The 22604-nt window shown below is 46.4% G+C and overlaps 1 protein-coding gene across 5 annotated transcripts in view; it reads right to left on the reverse strand.

Annotated features, from left to right (window-relative positions):
- Positions 1-22604, reverse strand: part of ETV1 (ETS variant transcription factor 1) — a 97266-nt gene that overhangs the window by 14565 nt on the left and 60097 nt on the right. For all 5 annotated transcript variants that reach the window (XM_078150645.1, XM_020999994.2, XM_078150644.1 and 2 more), the window contains 2 exons: positions 5153-5221; positions 3282-3350 (listed from right to left, as the gene is read on the reverse strand). In XM_078150645.1, the coding sequence (XP_078006771.1) occupies positions 3282-3350; positions 5153-5221 (138 nt within the window). The remainder of the gene's footprint in view (positions 1-3281; positions 3351-5152; positions 5222-22604) is intronic.

A 22604-nucleotide genomic window follows, 5' to 3' on the forward strand; every position in this document is an offset into this window, starting at 1 on the left:
CTGCGACTCAAAATGTCATCCCCTCAAGGCTACAGCATGGTGATGAACAGCTCCACACTTGGCCAGCCAGGTCTACAGACACAATCCTCTGTACCGTCTATACTCGCAGCTTTCTAAGCCTGCTAACACTGGTAGACCTTTGCCTTGGAGAGCCTCCCCAAGCGTCCAACCGCTACCACCTCCCCCTGCCAGACTCAATCAGTCACTCACTCAATAAATCAATAAACTTTCATGAAACTCATACTATGTGCCTGACACCGTGCTGGGCACTTACGGTGTATCTGACAAATGTCTGAATGTTCTAAACTGTGTGTGTGTGTGTGTATGTGTGTGTGTGTGAGATGGGCTCCTTTGGCAGCAGGATGAAGGGTATAGACCTTTTCTCCAAAAAATATTTTAAATATATAAAATAAAATGCATAGGATTGCAAAGGAAATCAATTATATTAAATATAGTTATATATGTATATATACATACACATTTATGTATATATGTACATACAGAATATAAACATATGCATATATATTTGTTTGTTTTTCAAAGTAGTTTAAGAAATTCTGGTCCATAGAGTGACTATATCCTGAACTTCAGGCCCCATGAGTTAAGAGGACAATGTAGAACTAGCAAGAACCATAAATAGTGGTCAAGAATTCAAGGCAAGGGATGTGGTCATTCTTGCCAAGCTCTTCCACGTCCAGAGCCCACCTGGAGAGTGCTCTTCAGGTTTGAAAGCATATTTAGGAAGGACATTGATCAGCTGGAGAACTTCCAGGGGAAGGCAAGCAGTGCTTAGGAAGAGCCTCCAGGCTACACCTCACAGAGGCTGGTGCCAAGGAACGGGAATGTTTAGCCAAAAGGAAAGAAGATGAAGGAAGCCTGACTGTGATCTTCTATTATCTAAAGAGCTGAAATACAGGAGAGAAACCAGACTGGTTCTGCCTGGCCTCTGACACCAGACATAGGGGCACCGATGGAAGTTACAAAGAAGCAAATTTAGGCTTGATCTAAGGGAGAAAACCTCCCTCTACCTAACACAGAGAGCCATCAAAAAGTAGGATACACTGTCTCAGGAGGGCAGAGATTCCCCTGTTGCAGAGCACAGCGTGGAGGTGCTTATTTTTGACGTATGGTTGGACTGCACTGCCTTCTGCTACTCTGAGATTCACTGATTCTGAATGACGTTTGTGTGTGTGTGTGTGTGTGTGTGTGTGTGTGTGTGTGTGTGTGTGTGTGTACACTCATGCTACCTCCTGGCTCCCTCTGGGTCTCGTGCTGGCATCTCAGTTGATTCTTTGCCAAGTGTTGCCCCCAACCTGTCTGACAGCCTCACTGCAAAGGGGCAAGGTGGAGAGAGAGAGGAGGAGGAGGAAGAAGAAGAAGAAGAAGAAGAAGAAGAAGAAGAGAAGAAGAAGAAGAAGAAGAAGAAGAAGAAGAAGAAGAAGAAGAAGAAGAAAAGAAGAAGAAGAAGAAGGAGAACAGAAGAGAAAGAGAAAGAGAGAGATGCTGCAAGCTTGGCGATGGTATTTATCCCCAAGTGTCACCCCGGATGCCATCTGGGATTTCTTCACTGACTAATACAAGACATGACACATGGCAGGGACTTTTCTTATGCAGATGTTCAGGAGGCAAATTTGAGCAGGAGCTAGACTTTCAGTCAAATCACATGGGTTAATGCATAGTACACAAATCCTGTGGGTATAAGAGTCCCTTGAGGATGTCATGAATTACCATACACAGGAGATTATTATCCATTTCTACCCTTTTGCTTCAGTGACCATTTTCTCAATAGGTGGCAAATGACATTTCTCATTTAAAAAATGTTATGCTATACTTTCATCACCAAATTTGTTATGATTCCTTTTCAAAGCATGCAGTCCCCAAATACTCATGCTATTCACAATTTGCATTCAATTGTGTTTATGTGACCCCCTGAAGGAATTATTGAAAGATGGGAATAAGGATCTAAGGATCAATGAGAAGGTTTGAGTGAATCAAGATCTGAACTAGAGGAGGAAGGACAGAGCAGGCATTAGCAGCTACCAGGACGTACATCGGGCTATTTGTAAAAACAAATTAACAGTAATAAAAAAGCACTTGCTGCCCCCAACTCATCACGGCCCTGCCTCCTGAAGCCACTGTAATCAGCTAATCAGAGGGCCCTTGCTTGCCTCCTGTTGTTTGCCAATCAAGTAAAAACACGAAGGCCTCTCCAGAGAAATGTACTGTTCCTTGACTGGCCCTCCTGTGTCCCAGCTCACTCAGAGACTCTGACTGCTGGCAGAGCCATGGTGGCCCTGCCAGGATAGGCCTGAGAGCCAGGGCTCCTTGGGAGAGAATGCCTGCCCAACACCACTCAGAGACACGCTAGCAGATCACAGTTCCCCAGGCCCCCCCAAACCCCAGAAAAGTGAATCTTCCTCTTGTATGCTCCATAGCTCATCTTTCCAGGGACATGCAAGAGCTTAGGAGAATTCTTCAGTCCCCATTAATACCAGAAGAGCAAGCTTTCAGTCTGGCCTTCTTAATTATGGGATCAGCTTCCAATAAATCTCAAATAACCAGCTGGATACAGCTATTAGGGGCACTTGTACCCAGCTCCCTGCCCACCACAACAGGCCAGCAAGACCTTTCCTCTCCTGTCACAGATTCAGGTGTGGACCCATGAGCTAATTATACAGATCAGAGCTTCCATCTGGGGGCTTGCAGGAGAGGATTGCGTTGGAATTCCTGAAGGTAAGTGATGGGGGGTACAGGGCAAAGGTTACATTTGGAATCCACCTCTCCTTCTCCCATTAGCCACGGATGTATTCCTCCCCAAATGTCTAGCCTTTCTTTGGTGTATGGTTTTGTAAACACTTATATAATCACAATTGGCATTCATATCTGTCTTTAAGGTTTGCAAAGTGCTTCACAGCAGCCCCATGAAGTAGGTCCTATGATCATCCCCATTTTATAGTTTAGGAAACTGAGGCAAACAGGGTAAAGTGTCTTGACCAGGGTCACACAGCTAATAAGTATCCAAGGTCAGATTTGAAATCAGGTCTTCCTGACCCCAGGTCCAGGGCCCTATCCACTGTTCCCCACTCCAGTGGCCTTCAGAGCTGCATATGCTGTTTCCCTTGCTAGAACGTAAGCCCCTTGTGAGCAGTGGGTCTTCCATTTTTGTTTCTGCATCTCCAGCAGCTGGGAACAACAGGCCTTGAATGAATGCTTGTTGAAGGATTACTGGACTGCTATTGTCCCCATGCCCCTTCTCCAGAAGGCAAAAGTGAAAAACATACCATCAAACTTCTCTGGGACCACACAGGTGTCATCGTAAAACTGCCTGGGGCCCTTTTCAAACATGCAACCTGCAGGAGAAAAAGGAGATAGGTGAAGGACTCAGGAAGGAAGGGCTTTCATGAACAACTTTCAAAGGCAAGGCATGGCTGCCATGTTGTCTGTGCATCCCCAGCACTACATGGTGGAGGTCCTTGATAAAGGCCTTGATGAAAGGGCATCAAACCCATCCCAGCTCTGGCACTTCACACCTGTGAGGCCCAGGCCAGGGCCTCTTTCCTCACTGGCATATTGCCAGGTTGGGCAGGGTTGGGCCTCCAAGGGGCTTTCCACCACGGCCTCAATGACCATCCCCCCATCATCACATTATTAACTCATTCAATCAATCAACAACTATTTACTGAGGACCTGCTCTTATTAAGCTTCTATTCGGGTGACATAACAATAACAACAACAACAACAGCAATAATAATAACAAGTAGCTAGGGCTTTAAGGATTATAAAGCACTTTACACATACCATCTCACTTGATGTGTACAGTTAAGGTAAAGCCAGAATCTGCTTGAGAAACCTGTGCCTGGGTTTAGAAATAAGTAAATCTCTCCAGAGATGGCCCTGATGCCTAAAGGAAAGGTCCCTAGAAAACCCAGGCCTGGGACAACCTGATCCATGGGCCTGTCCATTTGGGATCATAGACTTAGAGCAGGACAAGACCTTGAAGGCCAAGGAATACACACCTCTCATTTGTCAGATGCAGAAACTGCGGGTCAGGGTCATTCAGTGACTAACCCAGGGTAAGCCAGTGGCAGAGTCTGGATGAGAACTTGGGGGCTGACTCCCTGGCCCAGTGTCCACCCTCTCTGCCATGCATGGATAGAAAAGAAAGCACTTTCCTCGCTTCCTTTGCAGATGAGATCCCTATAGGAGTTTCAGACACCCACTGGAAGCACCTTCCCCAGTGGCACCACAGGGAGAATTTAATAAGGGCCCAGGCACACAGAGGTCATCTACTTCACCCCCTCTTGTTTTACAGATGAGGATGTGAAGCAACCTGTCCAAGGTCACAAAAGCATTGAGGGTCAGGGCTTCTGGCTTCAAGTTTAATGCTCTTTCTACCATATCAGACAGAAAAAACTGAGAGAGAGAAAGACAGAGAGCGACAGAGAAAGAGAGAGAGACAGAAAGAGAAAGACAGAGACAGAGTCAGAGAGACAGAGAGAGACAGAGACAGAGAGAGACAGAGGGACAGAGAGAGAAAGACAGAGACAGAGAGAGACAGAGACAGAGAGACAGAGAGACAGAGAGATAGAGAGACAGAGAGAGACAGAGACAGAGAGTGAGAGAGAGAGAGAGAGACAGAGAAAAAGACAGAGAGACAGAGAGAGACAGAGACAGAGAGAGGGAGAAGAGAGGAGAGGGGAGGGGAGGTGGGGAAAGGAGAGGGAAGAGGAGGAGAGGGGATAGGAGGGGAGGGGAGGAGAAAACTTGTATATGTCAATCCACGTCAATGTCTTGGGGGAAAGCAATGGCTGGGAATTGCCAGGGAAGATTCCTTTAAAAGAGATCTGGATGGGCAGAGGGTCAGGTGTGCCTACCACTCACTCACCATGCCTTCAAAGAATGTGGATGTTGGCAGGGCCAAAGGCCAAACATGGTGGTGGACCCAGACCAGCCCTGCAACACCACCAGCAATACCAGAGCCCAAATTTAAAATGCCCATTCAACTATCCAAGGTCCAGCTGAGAACTACTTTTATTTTAAAGCAGGTCCATGGGTGAGGTCCCCTCATCCTGGAGCCATTCTTGGAGAATGGAGGAAATGCTCTATGTTCTCCTGGGGGCTGGAGGCGGGGCCAGAGAATGAGCAGACTCACCCTCTGTTCTGTTGGGGTGCACCAGGAAGCCCTCTTGCCGCATATAAATGGAGTGGCAGCTAGGCACTTCTGAAAGGGAACACAGCATTAGTCAGAGGGCACCGAAAGGCAGCGGGCACTAGCTTAGCCACAACTGTAGATGGAGGAGCAACAGTGAGCAATGTAATTGATTCTCCGTTCATCCATCATGATCATCACAAACACACCCAAGGCGCGGGAGGCACCTTGAGTGGGAGGAACGCCGAGCTTCTACAAGAGATGTGGAACGCCAAGCGCTCATCACAGAGCAACCATACTACTGGCCAGTTCCCACGACCACCCAGCTCCGACGATGGCGGCTTTATGGTACAACAGTGGCTCTGCGCTGTACAAGAGGAGAGCGAAGCATCAGCCCCTAACTACCCGGGCGCACCCCCATCCCAAAGACATCACCGAGCTGGATGCAGTAGGTGCCTAATAAATGCTTACTGATTGTAGTCGAGCCTCTTCATTTTACAGTTCTCATAGGAATGAGAGCTGGAAGGGACTTTGGTCATGATCTAGTCTGGGCCTGAAGGCCCACTTTATAGGTGAGGAAAGAGAAGCCTGAGGAGGTCGCAGTGGTGGAGCCAAGATGAGAGGCCAGCCCTCCCAACTCCTTGCACTGTCTTCTCTCTTAGACACCGTATTATCCTCTCATGGAATTTCCAACCCAAACACAATGGTAGGAAGGACAACTGAGCAGCAAGGCAGCAGTTAGCCTTAATGAAGTCAATTTAATCAGGAGGAGCCCTTTGATTAATGAGACTCCTCTATATGAATATATTGCACTGTCTTTGACATGTGGCTAAGCAAAGCCTTCCTGTGGCCCATGAGCCAAGTTACCTCACACCCACCACCACGGCAGGCATCTGCCAGGGTCGCAGTGAAATTGTTCCACATTTTTACTCATTCAGAAAGCATTTATTAGTTACCTGTGTTAAAGAATTTTTAGAGAGTAAAATTATTTGTTTTAGTTTTTTTTTTTTAATTTTTAGGCAATTGAGGCTAAGTGACTTGCCCAGGGTCACACAGCTAGTTAAGTGTCAAGTGTTTTGGTCTACGGCCATATTTGAATTCAGGTCCTCCTGACTTCAGGGCCCATGCTCTATCCATGGGCCACCTAGCTGCCCCGAGACTAAAATTCTATACCAATATATTAAATGATTGCCTTTCTTTTCAGCATAGTTCATGGAAAGAACATTGGATTGGCAGCTAGGAATGTCTGGTTCCACTCTGCCATTCACTCTCTGTGTGACTTTGGACAAATCACTAAACCTTTCTGAATTTCATCTGCCTCATCTATAACACAATGAGTTTGAATTCGATGGTCTTAGAGATACCCCCCAGGCATTAATTCCATATAAAAATGTTTACTCGCTTATCATATAGGCACCTCAGTTATGTTCAAGGAAATGTCATTGAGATAATTCTACCCTCTACTTCACTAACAACTCTTTAAGTAATCAAAGATGGAAGAACATAAATATTGCTATTAAAACATGAAAATGTATCCATTTCCAAAGGAGCTGCCTTGCCCCACTCCCAATGAGCCACATGGCTTCTCTCCAGGTCAAGAGCGATGAATTTGTACTTTTTAACAAGAGCTAAACATCCAGTATCAATCAGAATCTTGCTAAGAGAATTCATTCCAATTGACTGGTTCATTCCCAAATATCTCTATCTGGTTTTAAAAATCCTCCATTCTGAAGTCCACTCTGAATTTTTACTCCATTGATGGAGGTTCATAATAATATAAAAAACATGGACTAAACCTACAATTTCATAAGAAAATGTGACTCCCCAGTGAATAAAGTCTCTCTACCAATGTAGGATGGCATGCATTCTGTAAATGATAGACTGAGGGAGTTGGGTAAATGGCTTTCTCAAGGTCAAAAGGCAAGTCTATGTGGAAGGAAGGCGGGATTTGAACCCATGTCTTCCTGGCTCTGATGTCAGTTGTCTCTATACTCACTGTTGTCTCTTCTTCAAGAATTTGACTCATTTAATACAACTCATGCCCATTTCAGGACAGGATTTCAATATTTTTTTTTGTACACAGTTTGAAACCTTTGTCTCCCTGTTTTCAGCCTTGCAAATTGATAACATGGATTCTTCACAGAGAAACAACAAACAAGCAAAATAAAAATCCTCAAAATCAGCTTAGTGGACAAAAAATGGTGTCAGCCAATCCAAAGATAAGCTGAGCACCATCCTCCTCATGGGAAGTGGAACCTTCGGAAAAAGCTGCTTATGCCCAGATCTGGTGACCCTGTGGCTGCATCTCTCATGGCATGAGGGTGACAACATCCCTTCTGGCCACAGTCGCTGCTCCCTGGCATTCCTGGCACAACAGAATTACAGGGGATTTGATTCTCTTTTGAGTCCCCAAAGAGCTGAGGTCAGTGATCTCCCAAAGGCTGGATGGTGATGATCTCAGCGAGTTCCTGTGGCAAGGCCAAGAGGCCCCCTCTAAAGACTGGGCACAAGCAGCCTGAATGACTTTGTCATCTCTGCTGGCCTGCAATGGCTTCATTCTATTCATTATAACACGATGCAACAAAGATAATTATGCCAATCGCCACCCAGCTGGAGTGAGGCTGGCTAAACAGCTGCCCAATTCTCTTGTCCAGTTTAAGAAGGATGCAGGACGTGTCTCTCACTGCCTGGGAGGACAAAGACTTCATCCTTCCACAGAAGAAAGGAGAAATCTGTGCACCCTACCTAGTTTAACAGATTTGCTAGTTACTAAGACAAAACAAGGGAGCCCCTGCCCTCAGGACCCCAAAGGCTATTTACTGGGGGGTTTCGTACAGCCACAAAAAGTCAATGCAACAGGACTGGAGGAGGGTATTTGTGCTAACAACACGGCATTTCAGTGAAGTCTGCCAGGAGCAGGTGGCATCTGAGTTCAGCCTTCAAGAAAACCAGGGATTCTCAGAGATGGGGAGAACCCTCTGCAAAGACACAGAGGTGGGGAAGAAATGCTACATCTGAGAAACAGTGAATGAGTAATCTCCTCTAGAATGTAGAGTGAAGTGGAATGACAGGTTAATAAGCCTGGAAAGGCAGGCTGAAGGTATATTGTGAAGGACTTTAAATGCCAGTATGAGGAGTCTGTATTTGGTCCCAGAGGAACTAGGGAACCACTGAAAATCCTAGAGCCAAGCTGTGACACGGCCAGACTACACTTTAGAACTGTCACGTTGGCAGCCAGGTGGAGAACGAGTCGAACAGGGAAGGGGATGATGCAGGCAGTCCAAGGAGAAAACAACTGGAGTAGTCCAGATGAGAGGCGACCAAACTGGGGGAATAAGGGGGTGGGGTAGAAGAGAGCCATATCAGGCCTGGCACCCTTCCTGCTGATGGGGCTGTCCCTAGGATGTTCAGGGGGCCCACTGAGAATAAGTGAGCAGGTGAGTCAGAAGGGGATGAACGTGAGAGAAGCTTTGGAAGATTTCTGAGACACTAGACCTCATTGAGAAGCTCCATTTGAGAACCAGTATTATTTGAAAAGAGGTGGGCAGATGTCAAGAACACCAGAAGTCTGAGATCTGGGGCATGAAAAGATAAGTGTGCGTGTACATGTGTGTGTGTGTGTGTGTGTGTGTGTGTGTGTGTGTGTGTGTGTGTGTGTGTTTAAGCTGGACAGATGCCACATGGCTCAGTGAGATAGGGCAGATCAGCTCCTCCCAGTGCCTGGCATAAAGGACGGCCTTTCTAAATGCCTCTCACATGTTCAGGACACTGTTTGGAGTACATCTTGTCCTTTGTATTTCCTTGGAGAAACTTCAGTGATGCAGCCCTGGTGTTCAGCAATACCGAGAGCCTTAGTTACTGAAACACCAAAGAATCTCCCAGAACAATGGCTCTGCATCTCCTCCATTCAGGAGCTGTCTCCCACATTCCAGGTCCCTCAGGCCTGGGGGATGTGCACTTGCCAAAGGGATGGGCCACAGCTCAGGAGGAAAAGCATCCAGGAGGCCTTTTTTTTTTACATCAGGCTATCAGTCGTCAAGCATCTTAATCAATCAACAAGCTCGTATTAGAGCCTACTACGTGTTGGGCATTATGCTAAGAACTAGGGATACAAAGAGAGGCAAGAGATGGTCAGTGCTCTATGGCCCATCACTCTTCACCAGGAGCCTTCCCCTCTAAAGCTTACTCTGCTTCCCAGGTGGGATGTGGAGATATGTCTTCGAATTGCAGGTTCATCTACGCTAACAATCATTTCTCTCCCTAACTCAGACCTTTGAACCAGTCCAGAGACAACTGAAAAATAGACTGAAGGAGAGTTTATCTGCCATGAAGTAACTAGTCTTGTTATTCTAAAGTGTGATCAGTTAATTTATGACTCTCAGAGTGGGTCAGACTCTAATCAGATTGTAGAAACATTTCCAAAGTGATTATTCAATCAAATGACTAACATGGTTAATTAGGAGCCATAAACATTGCTCTGAAATTCATCAAAGTAATGACTTGCCCAGAAGAATTACGGCTAATTAAATTGCCTGCTGCTTTCAAGTCTACCTTATCGAATAAAAAATCCAGCCAATGAAATTTGGCCTGGCCGCTTGACGTTGGACCAAACGCTCAGCTATAACTTCTAAGTATTTTAACTGGTTCAGCAGCTGCTTCAAAAGCAAACCTTCCGTCACACGAGCTGAAGATCGGCATTTTCTTTTGATTAAATCACGGTAATACAAGAGATGGGCTTTGGGACAGCTAGGTTCCCAAGGCCTGGCTTGACATCTGAATTTCACTGCCTTTATTTCTTTTGTGTCCATGTGCAACCCCTCCCCCCACACATACCATGTAACAGCAGAGTTTTTAGGAAGACTAGTTTCTAATTTAAAAAAAAATGACAAGGGAGATGGCAACCTCAAACTAAGATTAATTAAATCCAGAATTAACTCATTGTTTTTTTCTTACTGAAGCTGTCCTCAAATGACAAATATCCCAATTTCTGTGGTCTCCCTTATTAGAAGGTAAGCTCCTTGAGCTAGGAAATGGACTGTCTTTGGTTCTGTATTTCTATGCCAGAACTTGGCACATGCTAGTACTTAACAAAGGCTTTCTCTCTCATTCATTTATTCATCCATTTATTCATTGTCTTCATCCACATATTTGATAGCTATCTACCTACGTATCCAATTCAATTCACCAAACATCCCTCCATCTATGATCTCATGATCCATGGATCCATTCATCTTATCCAAACTAGATAATGGATGTAAAACATTTTTCAAACTTTTAAGATGCCATGTAAATACCAACGAAGATTATAATGATTATTTGTCTGTTCACGCAACCTCTCACTTCATTTAGCTACTTAAACTGCATAACTTGAGGTCTGGCCTGCAGAATGTAAAAAAGCATTTGCATTGAATTTCAATTTTAAAAAATTGAGGAAAACGTAGGCCTGGTCATGCCAACTGTTAACAGTAGAAGCATAAAACATGTGGCCAGCAGCTCCCAACACTTCCAAGTGTGGCTAAACCAGAACAAAATGTAATTGGAAAATATTTAACAAAAGAAATGCAAATATAGCAGAACATAGACAATGCTAATGTGTGCTTTTCTAAGTCAATATGAGGCCCACAGGGATCTTTATCCCCATTTCTATTTGACTTGGACACCACTCTCACAGCAATAAACCCTGACATATGAGGTGGGGGATATCACTGTTCTACAGTGAATGTGAGTGAGTGGTTCCATGTGTGGCTCTCACTTTTCTGCCCACTGGGCCAACCTTGGCTCCTTCCAGCCCCAGCCCACAGAGGCTGTGTCGGGCTTCACAGAGCTATCACTTGTCACAGATGAGCTGGTCAGGAATGCACAGAACCCTAAGTTACACAGGAATGCAAAGCTGCAAGCTTTTGGGGTCCCCATCGGTGATGTCTTTCCGGTGTACTGAACATGCAAGAGAGGCTCCCATTGCAATCTGCCAGCCCAAACATGTCATTTTTACTAAAACATCATGTGTGTAGGTGGAGAGGGAAGGGAGTGCGAATAGATGGAGGCATAATGTTGTTTCCTCTTTCCTTGGCCTGTACTTTGTGGCTTTATGAGACAAAGCATGAAGGCTCCGGGATCTTCCCTCAAGGTTCATGTCTTTGCTGGAGGCTCAGATTTGCTCTCAAGGGCTTAGCAGGGAGACAGAAAATATTTTGCCTCATCAATGGAGGCATCCATCCTTGGGACCCCACCAGCCTGAAGATCCTCAAAGCCCTGGTTTGGCTCAGGATAAATGAAAACATCTTCACCTACTAGCTAAGTCAACTCTATAGGCTGAGCTGAAAAAGCCCCTTCACTCTCAACATCTGGTCATTGAGAGCTCACTCCAGGGATAGTCCCCACGGCAGGAGGTCTCAAGCCCCAAACTCTCTGCTGTGTCAAATATTAGCTCACAGAGCACTTTGGAACTCTGCCCAAAGGGCTATAAAACTATGCATACCCTTTGATCCAGCAATAGCAATTCTAGGTCTGCAACTCAAAGAGATCATAAAAATGGGGAAAGGACCCACATGTACAAAAACATTTATAGCAGCTCTTCTGTGGTGGCAAAGAATTGGAAATTGAGGGGATGCCCGTCAACTGGGGAATGGCTGAACGAGTTCTGGTATATGATTGTGATGGAATATTATTGTGCTATAAGAAATGATGAACAAGCTGACTTCAGAAAAACCTGGAAACACCTGTATGGACTGATGCTGAGTGAAGTGAGCAGAACCGGGAGAACATTGTACACAGTAACAGTACCATTGTGAGATGACTAACGTTGATTGACTTAGCCCTTCTCTGCAATACAAGGATCTGAGACATCTCCAGAGGTCTCGTGATGGAAAATGCTGTCCACATCCAGAGAAAGAACTATGGAAGCTGAATGCAGATGGAAGCAGACTGTTTCCTCTCCTTTTCTTTTGTTGTTTTGTTTTGGTTCTTATTTCTGGTGGTTCCTCCCATTGGTTCTCATTCTTCTTTACATCATGAATAATGTAAAAATATGCTTAATATGAATGTATAAGTAGAGCCTACATCAGATTGCACACTGTCTTGGGTGGGGGGGGGAGAAAATCTAAAACTCCAAAGCTTATGGAAGTGAATGGTGAAAACTAAAAATAAATAAATTATTTATTTAAAAAAAAATATTAGCTCATATCAGAGCTAAAATGGTTAGTTCATTCGGACTGCCCCCTCACCTCCAAGGCCTTTTCATATGAACTACTGCCTAGCTTCACCAGCCTCATTCTCCCCTTGGACATGGGATTTTTTTTTTTAATGTAGGAAAGGGCTTTGCAAATATTGATTCCTACAAGCCTCAGCTTCCTGATCCACAAAATGATCTGGGAAAATGCACTCAGCTCATAGCACTGAAGGATTTTTTTCTCTCTTTCAGTGCCTGAACAATAACTCATCCCAGCAAATGGTTCTGTCTAGAAATGAGGCAGTATAGCAAAATGGGTAGAGTGTGCTTGACCTTGATGAGTCAAGAAGACTTGGGTTCAGACCCTACTTCTGACTCCAGCTAATGGAATGACTTCGGATTAGTCCCTTAATTTCTGTAGGCCTCAATTTCCTAATCAATAAAATGGGGCTAATAATACCCACTTTGTCTACCTCACTGGGTTTGTTGTGAGGCTTAGGGGGGTGAATGTAGTTAAAGACCTTTACAAACTTGAGAGCCTAGTATAAATGTCAGGGATTACCAGAACATCCCTTCAGGCCTCTCCTGCTTCCCTCCCACTGCTGCCTGGACTGGCACAAATATTTATAAGAAAGGTACTGGCACTGCTTTGGCTTTCCAAATGGACAGAGTGTTCAGGAGCAGGACGACATTTCAGGATCATCTCTTCCTGGGTGTGGTGGCCCAGCATAGATATCTTATCCACGTCCCTGAGGTCAACAGCCTTGTTGGCCATCAGCTGATGAGGTCTGTGGGCCCCACCTCAGAATCATGTATTTAAATGAATAACACATACACAGGATTATCAGTAAAGCCAGATGTACTGAAATTGAGTTTTTAGGAAGTGGCTGCGTGGTGCAGTGGATAGACAGCAGGGCCTAGAGTCAGGAATACCCAATTTCAAATCCAGCCTCAGACACTCACTACCTGTGTGACCCTGAGCAAGTCACTTAACCCTGCTTGCCTCAGTTTCCTCATCTGTAAAACGTGCTGGAGAAGAAAATGACCACAGCAGCTTTGCCAAAAACAAGACAAATGAGGTCATGAAGATTTGGACATGACTGAAAAAAAAATAACTGAATAGCGTTTTTTTAAAAGTCTATAGACTCCAGGTTAGGAACCCATGCTCTAGGCATACCTGCCCCCTAGCTCGGCTCCCACAGAAGCAGGGCCCACTCGGGACACACGGCACAAGGCAGAGGGAAGGAGAGAGCTCTAAAGTCTAAAAAGCATTTCTCTACATTATCACATTGGAGTCAGGAATCACCGTTTTACTGGTGATTATTCTAGTTTCCTAGATGAGGTAACCCAGGGGTCAGAGAAGTTAACCGAGTTGCCCTGGGCTGCACAGCTGTTAATCGACAAAGGCATGATTGGCACTCAGATCTCCCTGTGCTCTGTACTGCCCCACACCAAACCCCCTCTCTTCTACCTCCTGCATCACACACACACGCCCCTTGTCAGGAGCCTCTGGCTGGTGCTAGATGGCCTCTACGACCTCGTTGATGAGGTGCCACTATGCTGGTGTGCAGCATCTCCCGGGATTCTCTCGAGTCCAAAGCTCACCAAGTTGGAAGGACAGAAAATGTAAGAAAAGCGTATCCTGAAAGGGGAAATTCACTGTGCACCTCACAAGGATTTGGGGGGAAATACAAGACATGATTAACAATGCGAACACTGGAGCCCACAAAGATCAGTTTATGAGAAGCCGGCCTGAGGAGTCTGTGCTTGTCTGTTTGAGGCTTATCTTTCCCTCTTTGCTGCTCCCTGGCTGGGCTGGAGCCAGGCGGGGGCCTGCCATGCCAGAGATTTTCTGTTTGCTAAATCACACCAAAAGCCTCAGGCCCTGCCTCCTCCTCTGCTGCCTCCCACCTTCCCTCCATCCCCACCACATTCATCTCCACCTGCCTATCTGCTTTCAACATTAATAACCCTAATAAACAGCTTCCCATAACGTTGTTATCTGGCCCAACAACACGATGCCTTCTCTGTAGAGAACACCCTGCATGCTAACCTAGCCCAGATTACAGGAAGCGGGGTCTCAGCAGCCCTCTTCCCCTCCTAGGACCCTCTTGCCTCTCCCCATGCAGAGAGCAAACAAGCTCATGTCTGAGTGCTGCTTTACAAATCCTAACATGTTCCATAAAACTGAATATTTCGATTATTGGAGATTGTGATTATGACCCATACCGTGGGGTTGATAAAATTCATATCACATGCAGACAAAAAGGACAATAACCTAATGGAAATAGATCCCCACAATCTTCTCACAAAGGGACAGGGAGCAGAATGGCATCTTGTCTCCTTTGAAACATTCTAGGGAAACATTGACCAGTGGGGGCCAGGGTGACATCACCCTGAGGGGGCCTCCCTACCCAGCCTGGCCACCTGCTTTCTCCACAGAGCTCTCAGGCTCATGGACACGTGGGGGGAAGTGTGTGTGTGTGTGTGTGTGTGTGTGTGTGTGTGTGTGTGTGTGTGTGTGTGTGTGTGTGTGCAGGCTCAGGTTTTGTGCTTATTTAAGGTTTATCTTCCTCCTTCATGAATACCCGTGTGCACAGGTATGTATTTTTATATGTATGTATGTATATATATATATATATATATATGTATGTATGTATGTATATATATATATATATATACACACACACACACATGTAAATTGTGTTTATAAATAACTATATATTATCTTATATATTATATATGCATTGTAACTGGTATATGCACGATATATATACATACATATATTGCATAGTGTATATATAATATATACCCATATATGCATGTGTGTATGCATATATATGCTCATATATAAAAGATGTGTGTATATATAAATTATGTTTGTATATGCATATACTATCTTATATATTGTATATGCATTACGATGTTACAGATGTGTGTATACATGTGTGTATATATGTATATATAGTGCATATATATATATATATATGTATAGGCTGGGGTTAGAGTCAGAGGCATATATATATTTATATAGTACACAGACATGTTTGTATGTAAGTGTGTGCATGCTCTGATTGATCTCTACAATGAGACCCACATCGTAAGCGAGATACAATTAAGGAGACAGGCTCACAGTCACAGTCCAGCTAAGATTCACACTCCAGTAAAAAAATAATAATTAGCAATAACTATAACCAACCTCACTGGGCAAAAATAGGCTCTTGGAAAATGCCGCAATTAAGTCATTCTTACTTTCAGTGAAAATATTTTGAGATTTGCTCCAAAATTCAGTGCGTTATCATGACTAAACGCCATAGATCTAGAGCCGGACACGGTCTCAGAGCCACCTCGTACCATAAATAAGGACACTGTGGAAATGGCCGCCGCTGAGCCTGCCTCTCAGGCAGCTCCCCAGGACTGGACGTCCCAGAAGAACTGCCTTTACAAGTCAATGGGGGGACTTGCCCTGCCAAGATTGCTCCGCTCCAATGAGACGGCAGGCTGGCATCCGAAACGAAACCAAGCCAAAAAGTACAGCACACATGTACTGGAAACTGAGGCTTAAGAGGTAACCTGACCTGAGTGGAGGTGCACAGCTCGTGATGACTGAGCTCGGGATCTGAACCCAGCCGTCCCGACTCGAGCACTCTGGCCTTCCATCCACTACACCAAGTCACTGAATACTTCCAAGAATCGTTTAGGGTTTGGGAAACCATCGCCAGTCTCTCTAAAAGCCTATGATGAAGGGGTTTTTCGGCTCAGTCACGAGGCAGCACACAGACACGCAGGCGCTAGGACTCTGGCCGCCTCTGCAGCCTCTCCCTGCCCCCACCCCCTTTCCTGGACCAAAGACCCAACTCTGTGAGGAGGTTGGAGGGACGTATTTGAATGGAATTCAGACCAACCAGTTCCTGTTGATAGCTCGAATCAGAGGATGGAGCCGCTCATTCACCATGCACTGGGAGGCCAGAGAGGCAAGGGAGCGGCTCAGGTTACAGGCAGGTCCAGCCAATGAGAGGAGGCAACAGCTGATGAAACCCTACACCCTCCAGCTCCGGGTAAATGGACATTCCAGGCTCCCGGGTGGGTTGGGTGTTGTTTTTCCCTTCCCTTTCAGACTCCATTTTATGAATGAACCTTCAGGCAGAGCTGATCCCATTCATGGACAGCTGTGTTTCCAGGGCTCAGGAGGGGGGCCGAGATCAATCAGTCTTGGGAAAAGCTGACGGGATTGGTTTAAGGCAGCCTTCAGCTGCCCATTACAGACTTAAAATGCAGCCGCTGTCCATCGGACCTGGGTTAATGCACCAAGAGCAAATCCAGAAGGGGCTCCCAATCCTCAAATCGAATCACTGGGCCGGGCCACTTACTGTAACTGGAGATTTAGACGGTATTTAAGCATTTCTTAGAAAAAACGGGAGATGGCCCATCCCAGCTCCATGGATCTGCTCTAGGGCAAATGGGGGAAGCACACGTGACCCAGGAGACTGAGGAAGCAGGCAGGGCACCTTTCGGAAAGGGATCCCAGCCAGGAAGCCTTCTCCCTTTCCCAGCTGACCAGCAGAGAGGGCACCCCGTTCTCGAGCTGGAAACCCTTCTGTTCATGGCAGAGGGAGTGGTCAGGAATGGCCAGAGTTGCTTTGGACGACCCCCAATTGTGTTTAGGCTGCAGGCTTCAGATGAGGAGAGAAATGAGATGCCTGCCACAACCCCGGGATGGAGACCATCTGTGCAAAGGGCTGCTGGGCCACGGAGAGTGGGGCCAAGGCTGGACGTTGGAGAGGCATGGGCTAAAAAAAACATAAGCTAGAGAGAACTCAGGCTGGGTCACAAAGAAACCTCAGCCTGCACAGATAATCCACAAACATCCCTCGGGTGCTTTCTCCACAGATAAAATTGCTGCGTGTGAGCAGCGGTGGAATCAGGGCAGGTGACAGAGCCGAGATGGCAAAGATCTCCAGACAGGGTGGAGGGTGAGGGCCACCCTGCCCTCAGAGACAGGAATGGAAGCACATTTCCTGACTTTCTGAGAAAGAAAACCCTTGTTTTCCAGCCTCCCTCTTCTTTAGACTATCTTCCGCCCAGCTGCCCACAATCAATACCCCTAAAGAACAGGTCTGCTGCAGAAGCTGCCACAGCTCGATGCCTCCAATGGGCATTTGGAGCCTTTAACAGCCTGGCACTCCAAGGGCTCTTCCCAGGTGTGTGGCCCATCACTGTCCCTCATGCCTGCCCATGTTCCAGAAGGATGGACCACTCACTGTTTCCTGCACACGCCATCCCATCACTCTCCTGTGTCTTTGCTTAGGCTGCCCTGCCTTGGGTGCTATACCTTCCCTCTTCACTGCCTCCCTGAGGAAGGCCAAGCCCCACACGTTGCCTTTCCTGGGCCCCACCCCTGTCCTTAGAACCCCTCCCTCCTGGACATTTATTATGCATTTGTATTTACTTCCCTGGGCAGGTGCTGTTCCCCAGGGCCAACATCATCCTCATCTGAATAGCTAGCAGGCAGTGACCTAGCACTTTAATGTTTTCCACACCCTTTACAAACATTACCTTTAAATGATCATCCCCACAACCCTCAGAGGGAGGTGCTATTATGATCCCATTTTACAGATGCAGAAACCGAGGCAGAGACATGTTAAGTGAGTTGCTCAGTGTTAACACAGCTAGTAAGTGTCTGAGGCAGTATTTGAACCCAGCTCTTTCTGCCTCTGGGTCTAGCACTCTGCATAGGTACACTGAGCTACCCAATAGAGTATAAGATCCATGAGGGCAAGAACTGTTTTGTTTTTCCCTTTGTATGCTTAGCCCCTAGCCCAAGGGCTATACCCTCCCTAACACTTAATAATGCTCATCAAATGGACCGATTCAATCTTCCAGCCTCTTCATTCCCCCTTTTTCCCACCCATTCACAGTCTCCCAGGTGGCCTTGCGCTATCAAGATACAACTACTGGCCAGTTCCCATCTGTAAGAGTTTCTAAGAAGGCTTTTAGGAAGTGTTAGCGCAGCCAGTCAGGTCAGTCAGTCAGTAAGCAAGCATTTATAAAGCACCTACTATGTGCCAGGCACTGTGTTAAGTGCTGAGAATCCAAGGAAAGGCAGAAACATGGTTCTTGTCCTGAACAAGTTCACGTTTGAAGGCTGGCATATGAGATGTCCAAGGGAAGCCAATCTGAGAGGGGCTGGGGGGATGGAAGCAGTCTTGAAAAATGAGGAGGTGAAGGTGAGGGCACGAAGGTCCAAGCTCTTTGGAGGATGTCAAACAAAAGTAGGTTTGAGAATGGTGGTTATTTACTCAGTCCCATTCCCCACCCTTCCCCCTCCCCCTCTACTCCAGCCCCAACAAGTCGAAAATCAGGCAGGGATGGCAGGAGACTGGGAGGAAAACTTTGCCAGAGAAGATAAGGAAAGTGGGAAATCTCATCCCTGGCTCTTGAAGATCTAAGCCAAGAAACCTTAACCTTGGGCCCTAAGCTTATTGATTTTATTTTTGTTTGTTTTTAAATAAATTCAATAGAATTAGTTTCATTTGTAATCCTACATGTTTTATTTTTAATCATAAGAAGGAGATCAGAGGCTTCCACAGGCTGCCCCATGAGTACCTGACAAAGAGAAGGTTAAGGGCCCCTGTCCTAGAGGCTTAGAAGAGGGGACTAGGTCATCATGGGGGGAGGAGAAAGTGGGCAATCTGATATCTAGGAGCCATCATGGTCTAGGATCAGAATTTCTCCTGTCTCTCCTGTGAATCCATGAATCTCTGGGATTTCCAAGCTTAGTTTCAGGAACAGCTGCAATTTTTTTTTCAAAAGGGTTCAAGGAAATCTACAAGGAAATAATGGAACCCAGCTAAGCAAAGAGACTCCAATAAGCATCCCTATGTGGAGTATTTCCTATGGGCCAGGCCTCAGAACAGCCTCTCCAAGGAGAATCCAGGATGGGAAGGAGGAGAAACCTGTCGGCCCAAGAGGCCTCCAGGGCTTCCCTCAACCCTGGTCGGGGGTAGCAGCACCAAATTCTAGGAGATTTACAAGAAGGAACAGACCAAGAATTTCACGGTGATAACTCCCCCTTTAGAAGTGCCCAGCAGCCCAGACAGGGCTATGCATCACACATGTGAGAACAGAATAGCACTGGTCACCCCGGGAGTGGGATGTTCTAGGCAAGGGCTCCAGGGGGCCCCAAGAGGTCAGTCAGTCAGTCAATAAAATGAATGAAGTGCTTACTCTATACTAGACACATGCTAAGCACTACATGCTAAGTCCAGTATGAGAGGGCTCAGGGTCTTTGGAGAGAGAGCTCTGGCTGGCAGTGCCAGGCAGGTAACAAGTAGAAACAGGTGGTCCTCCTTGGCAAAGGTCAGGGGAGGGGATGGGAGAAGGACACTAGTCTCCTAACCTCGCCTCCCTCCCCTCCCTCACCTGCTGCTACAGTGAGCAGAAAAGTGAGGCTGCCAAAAGTCAGCCAGAGGACTGAAGCCCAAATCCTACCTTTGCCACTCACTGAGTGACCTTGCACAATCTTCCTCAGTTTACTCATCTGTAAAATGAGGAGGCTAGACCAGAAGGCCCCTGAGGTACCTTCCTTAGTGGAAAGAACACTGGGTTGGGTGTCAGAGGACCAGGTTCAAATTACAAATCTTCCAGTTACTACCTGTCTGACTTTGAACTGAATCTCTCTCAGACTCAGTTTCCTCATCTGTAAAAAGGAGGGACTGGACAACATGGCCTGTAAGACCCCTTCCAACTCTAAATCCACAGCTCTATACTGAAGAATCAATAGATTCCATAGAATTTTGCTGACTTTGGAATGAATTAGGTGGGGATTGTGCCCAGGTAAGGAGCTCAAAACAGGAAGGACAGGTGAAGGGTAGAGAGTTCTCAAGACTGGAAATTTTGGTGCAGAAAAAAAAAATAATAATAATCTGTTTCAATTCAACAAAAAGCTCTCATTGAAACCTCAGATTCCCATCTCCGTCTTTGCTCATTTGCCTCTGAGAAGTTCCTCCCATGTGGAAGCACCTACTATGCATTGGGCGCTGTCGTTACAAAGACAAAGTCAAGCAGGCCTGTCTTCAAAGAGCTTATCCTGAAACTCTTCCATGGGTGAGTGTGGAAGAGACACCATCACCTGAACTAGACCCAATGGTTCTGAATAGTCTTTACTCTTTTTCCCAAAAAAATATTTAAATGAAAATATGAACTCTATCAACCAAACAAGGGAAGATGTTTAAAAAAAAATAACCATACATACCAAAAAAACTCCACAAAACACTGTTGTTCTCATATGACATAATGGTGACCCCCTCCCTTTCTGATGGCCAAGGATGCCTCCTAACCTAGGGCAATGTTGCCATTCTGCAGGGGAAGAAGTAGGCAGAGGGAGAGAGCCACAGGGATGCAGCCAAGTGAATGCCTCTGATTGAGTTTGGACGGATGGGCAAACAAGGATGGCAGCAGGCTCTGCCATCCCTCCCCTCGGCTGGCTCCCAGCTTGCATGGCATCTATTGCCAGTTTGTTGATGAACTCTCCAAGCTTCATCATGAACCCACCACTGCTGCTGAGAGGGGCCATCTTCTCTTGGAGCCAAGGAGCAAAGACAAGATCTCCAAAGGAGCCTGGCCACCTGGCCAGATAGCACAGGGCATTCTCATCAAGGAGGGCCAGGGGCTAGATTTCAGGGCAAAGGCCTGGCGGTGAACCTCAGTCCGGCCATTCACAACCTCGGTGATCTGGGCAAGCCACTCCATCCCTCTGGGCCTGTTTCCTGATCTGTAACACAAGTCATCTGGGTTCACAGAGTCCTTCCAGCTCCACCTCCTGCTATTCTCTGGCCCTATTACTTACCCAGGGCAACTAGGAGGCACAATGGACAGAGAGCCGGGCCTGGAATTGGAAAGACCCAGGTTCAAATCCTGCCTTAAATGCTTCCTAGCTGTGTGACCCTGGACAAGTCACTTAACCCTTTTTACCTCAGTTCCTTATTTGTAAAATATGCTGGAGAAAGACATGGCAAACCGCTCCAGTATCTCTTCCAAGAAAACTCCAAAAGGGGTCACGAAGAGTTGCACATGGCTGAAAACAGCTAAACAACAATTATTTCCCTGATTGAAGCTGGCTTCAAGCTTGTGGATCGAGTGAGGTTTTTTTTAACAATTTATGCAAACTCTAGAGATAATTTTAGTTGCTTGTTAGTGTGACTCATTGTCTGTAAACACATAAATCACTCTTGTGTGCTCTCCATGGAAGGGCAGAAATAAATCTTGTTCTGGCCTCCACCCGTTACTTTCCAAGTAACAGGAAGTGTTTTTACAGCTCCAAGGTTTCCAAAGTTCTTTCATGCTCATCAATCAGTCCATAAGCTCACATTTGCTAAGCTCCTACTGTGTCAGGCACCTAATATGCCATCTCTTGGTTGATTGATTAATGCAAATAGACTTGATGCTAGGCAAACTGGTTAGGGAAAATTTCCATCAGCACCTTCCAACCTGCCTTCCCAACACCTGTCTCTGCTCTCGTCCTCTCTTTATCTTACTCTCAGTCTACTTGAGGCCCCTGCTCTGATGACCGCCCCCCAAACTGGATCTCCTGGGCAGAGGGCTGGATCCTTCCCCTCTCGACATAGAACCAATGCTCCCTCCTGCTACCCAAACAAGCCCAAGGCCCCAAGGCCTCAAACTGGTGAGGAGCACAGGGGGAGAGGCATGGATCCAGGAAAAGGCAGGAACTCTGCAGAATAGTGGCAGGGAAGGTTGGGCAGGTGCTGCTGGGATGGCACAGGGAGGCAGAATCTGGGCCAAGCTGAGAGGCAGTGCATTCTAGGCAAGAGGGGCAAAGACTGGAAGGAAAACACCACATGTGGGAAAAGTCCCAGAACACAAAGCCTGGAGAGGTAGGAGGGAGCCAGGCTATTAAGGGCATTAGAAGCAGACATTTGCATCTGACCCTACAGGCAGTAGGGAGCCATAGGTGCTCCTGGAGCAGAGGAGTATATGGTCAGGCCCACACTCCAGGGAAATTCCTTTGACAATTGAATGGACAACAGAGTGGATCTGGGTAGACACTTGAAGCAAAGAGATAACATTGGAGGCTGATAGAGTGATCTAGGTAAAAGGTTACGATAGCATGAACCAAGGTTAGCGTTTATGCGAGAGACAGAGCCAGCTCTGAGAGACACTGGGGAGGCAGGAGATGGAGCCCAGACAGTACAGCTCATTGGACAGAGTACACAGCAAAGGGAGGAGTCGGGGGTTTCACTGTGGCAGCTCACAAGGGGTCTGGGAGGG

This window comes from Phascolarctos cinereus, unplaced genomic scaffold (assembly GCF_003287225.1).
Source record: "Phascolarctos cinereus isolate Bilbo 61053 unplaced genomic scaffold, phaCin_HiC Scaffold_1;HRSCAF=81, whole genome shotgun sequence".
NCBI classification, from domain to species: domain Eukaryota; kingdom Metazoa; phylum Chordata; class Mammalia; order Diprotodontia; family Phascolarctidae; genus Phascolarctos; species Phascolarctos cinereus.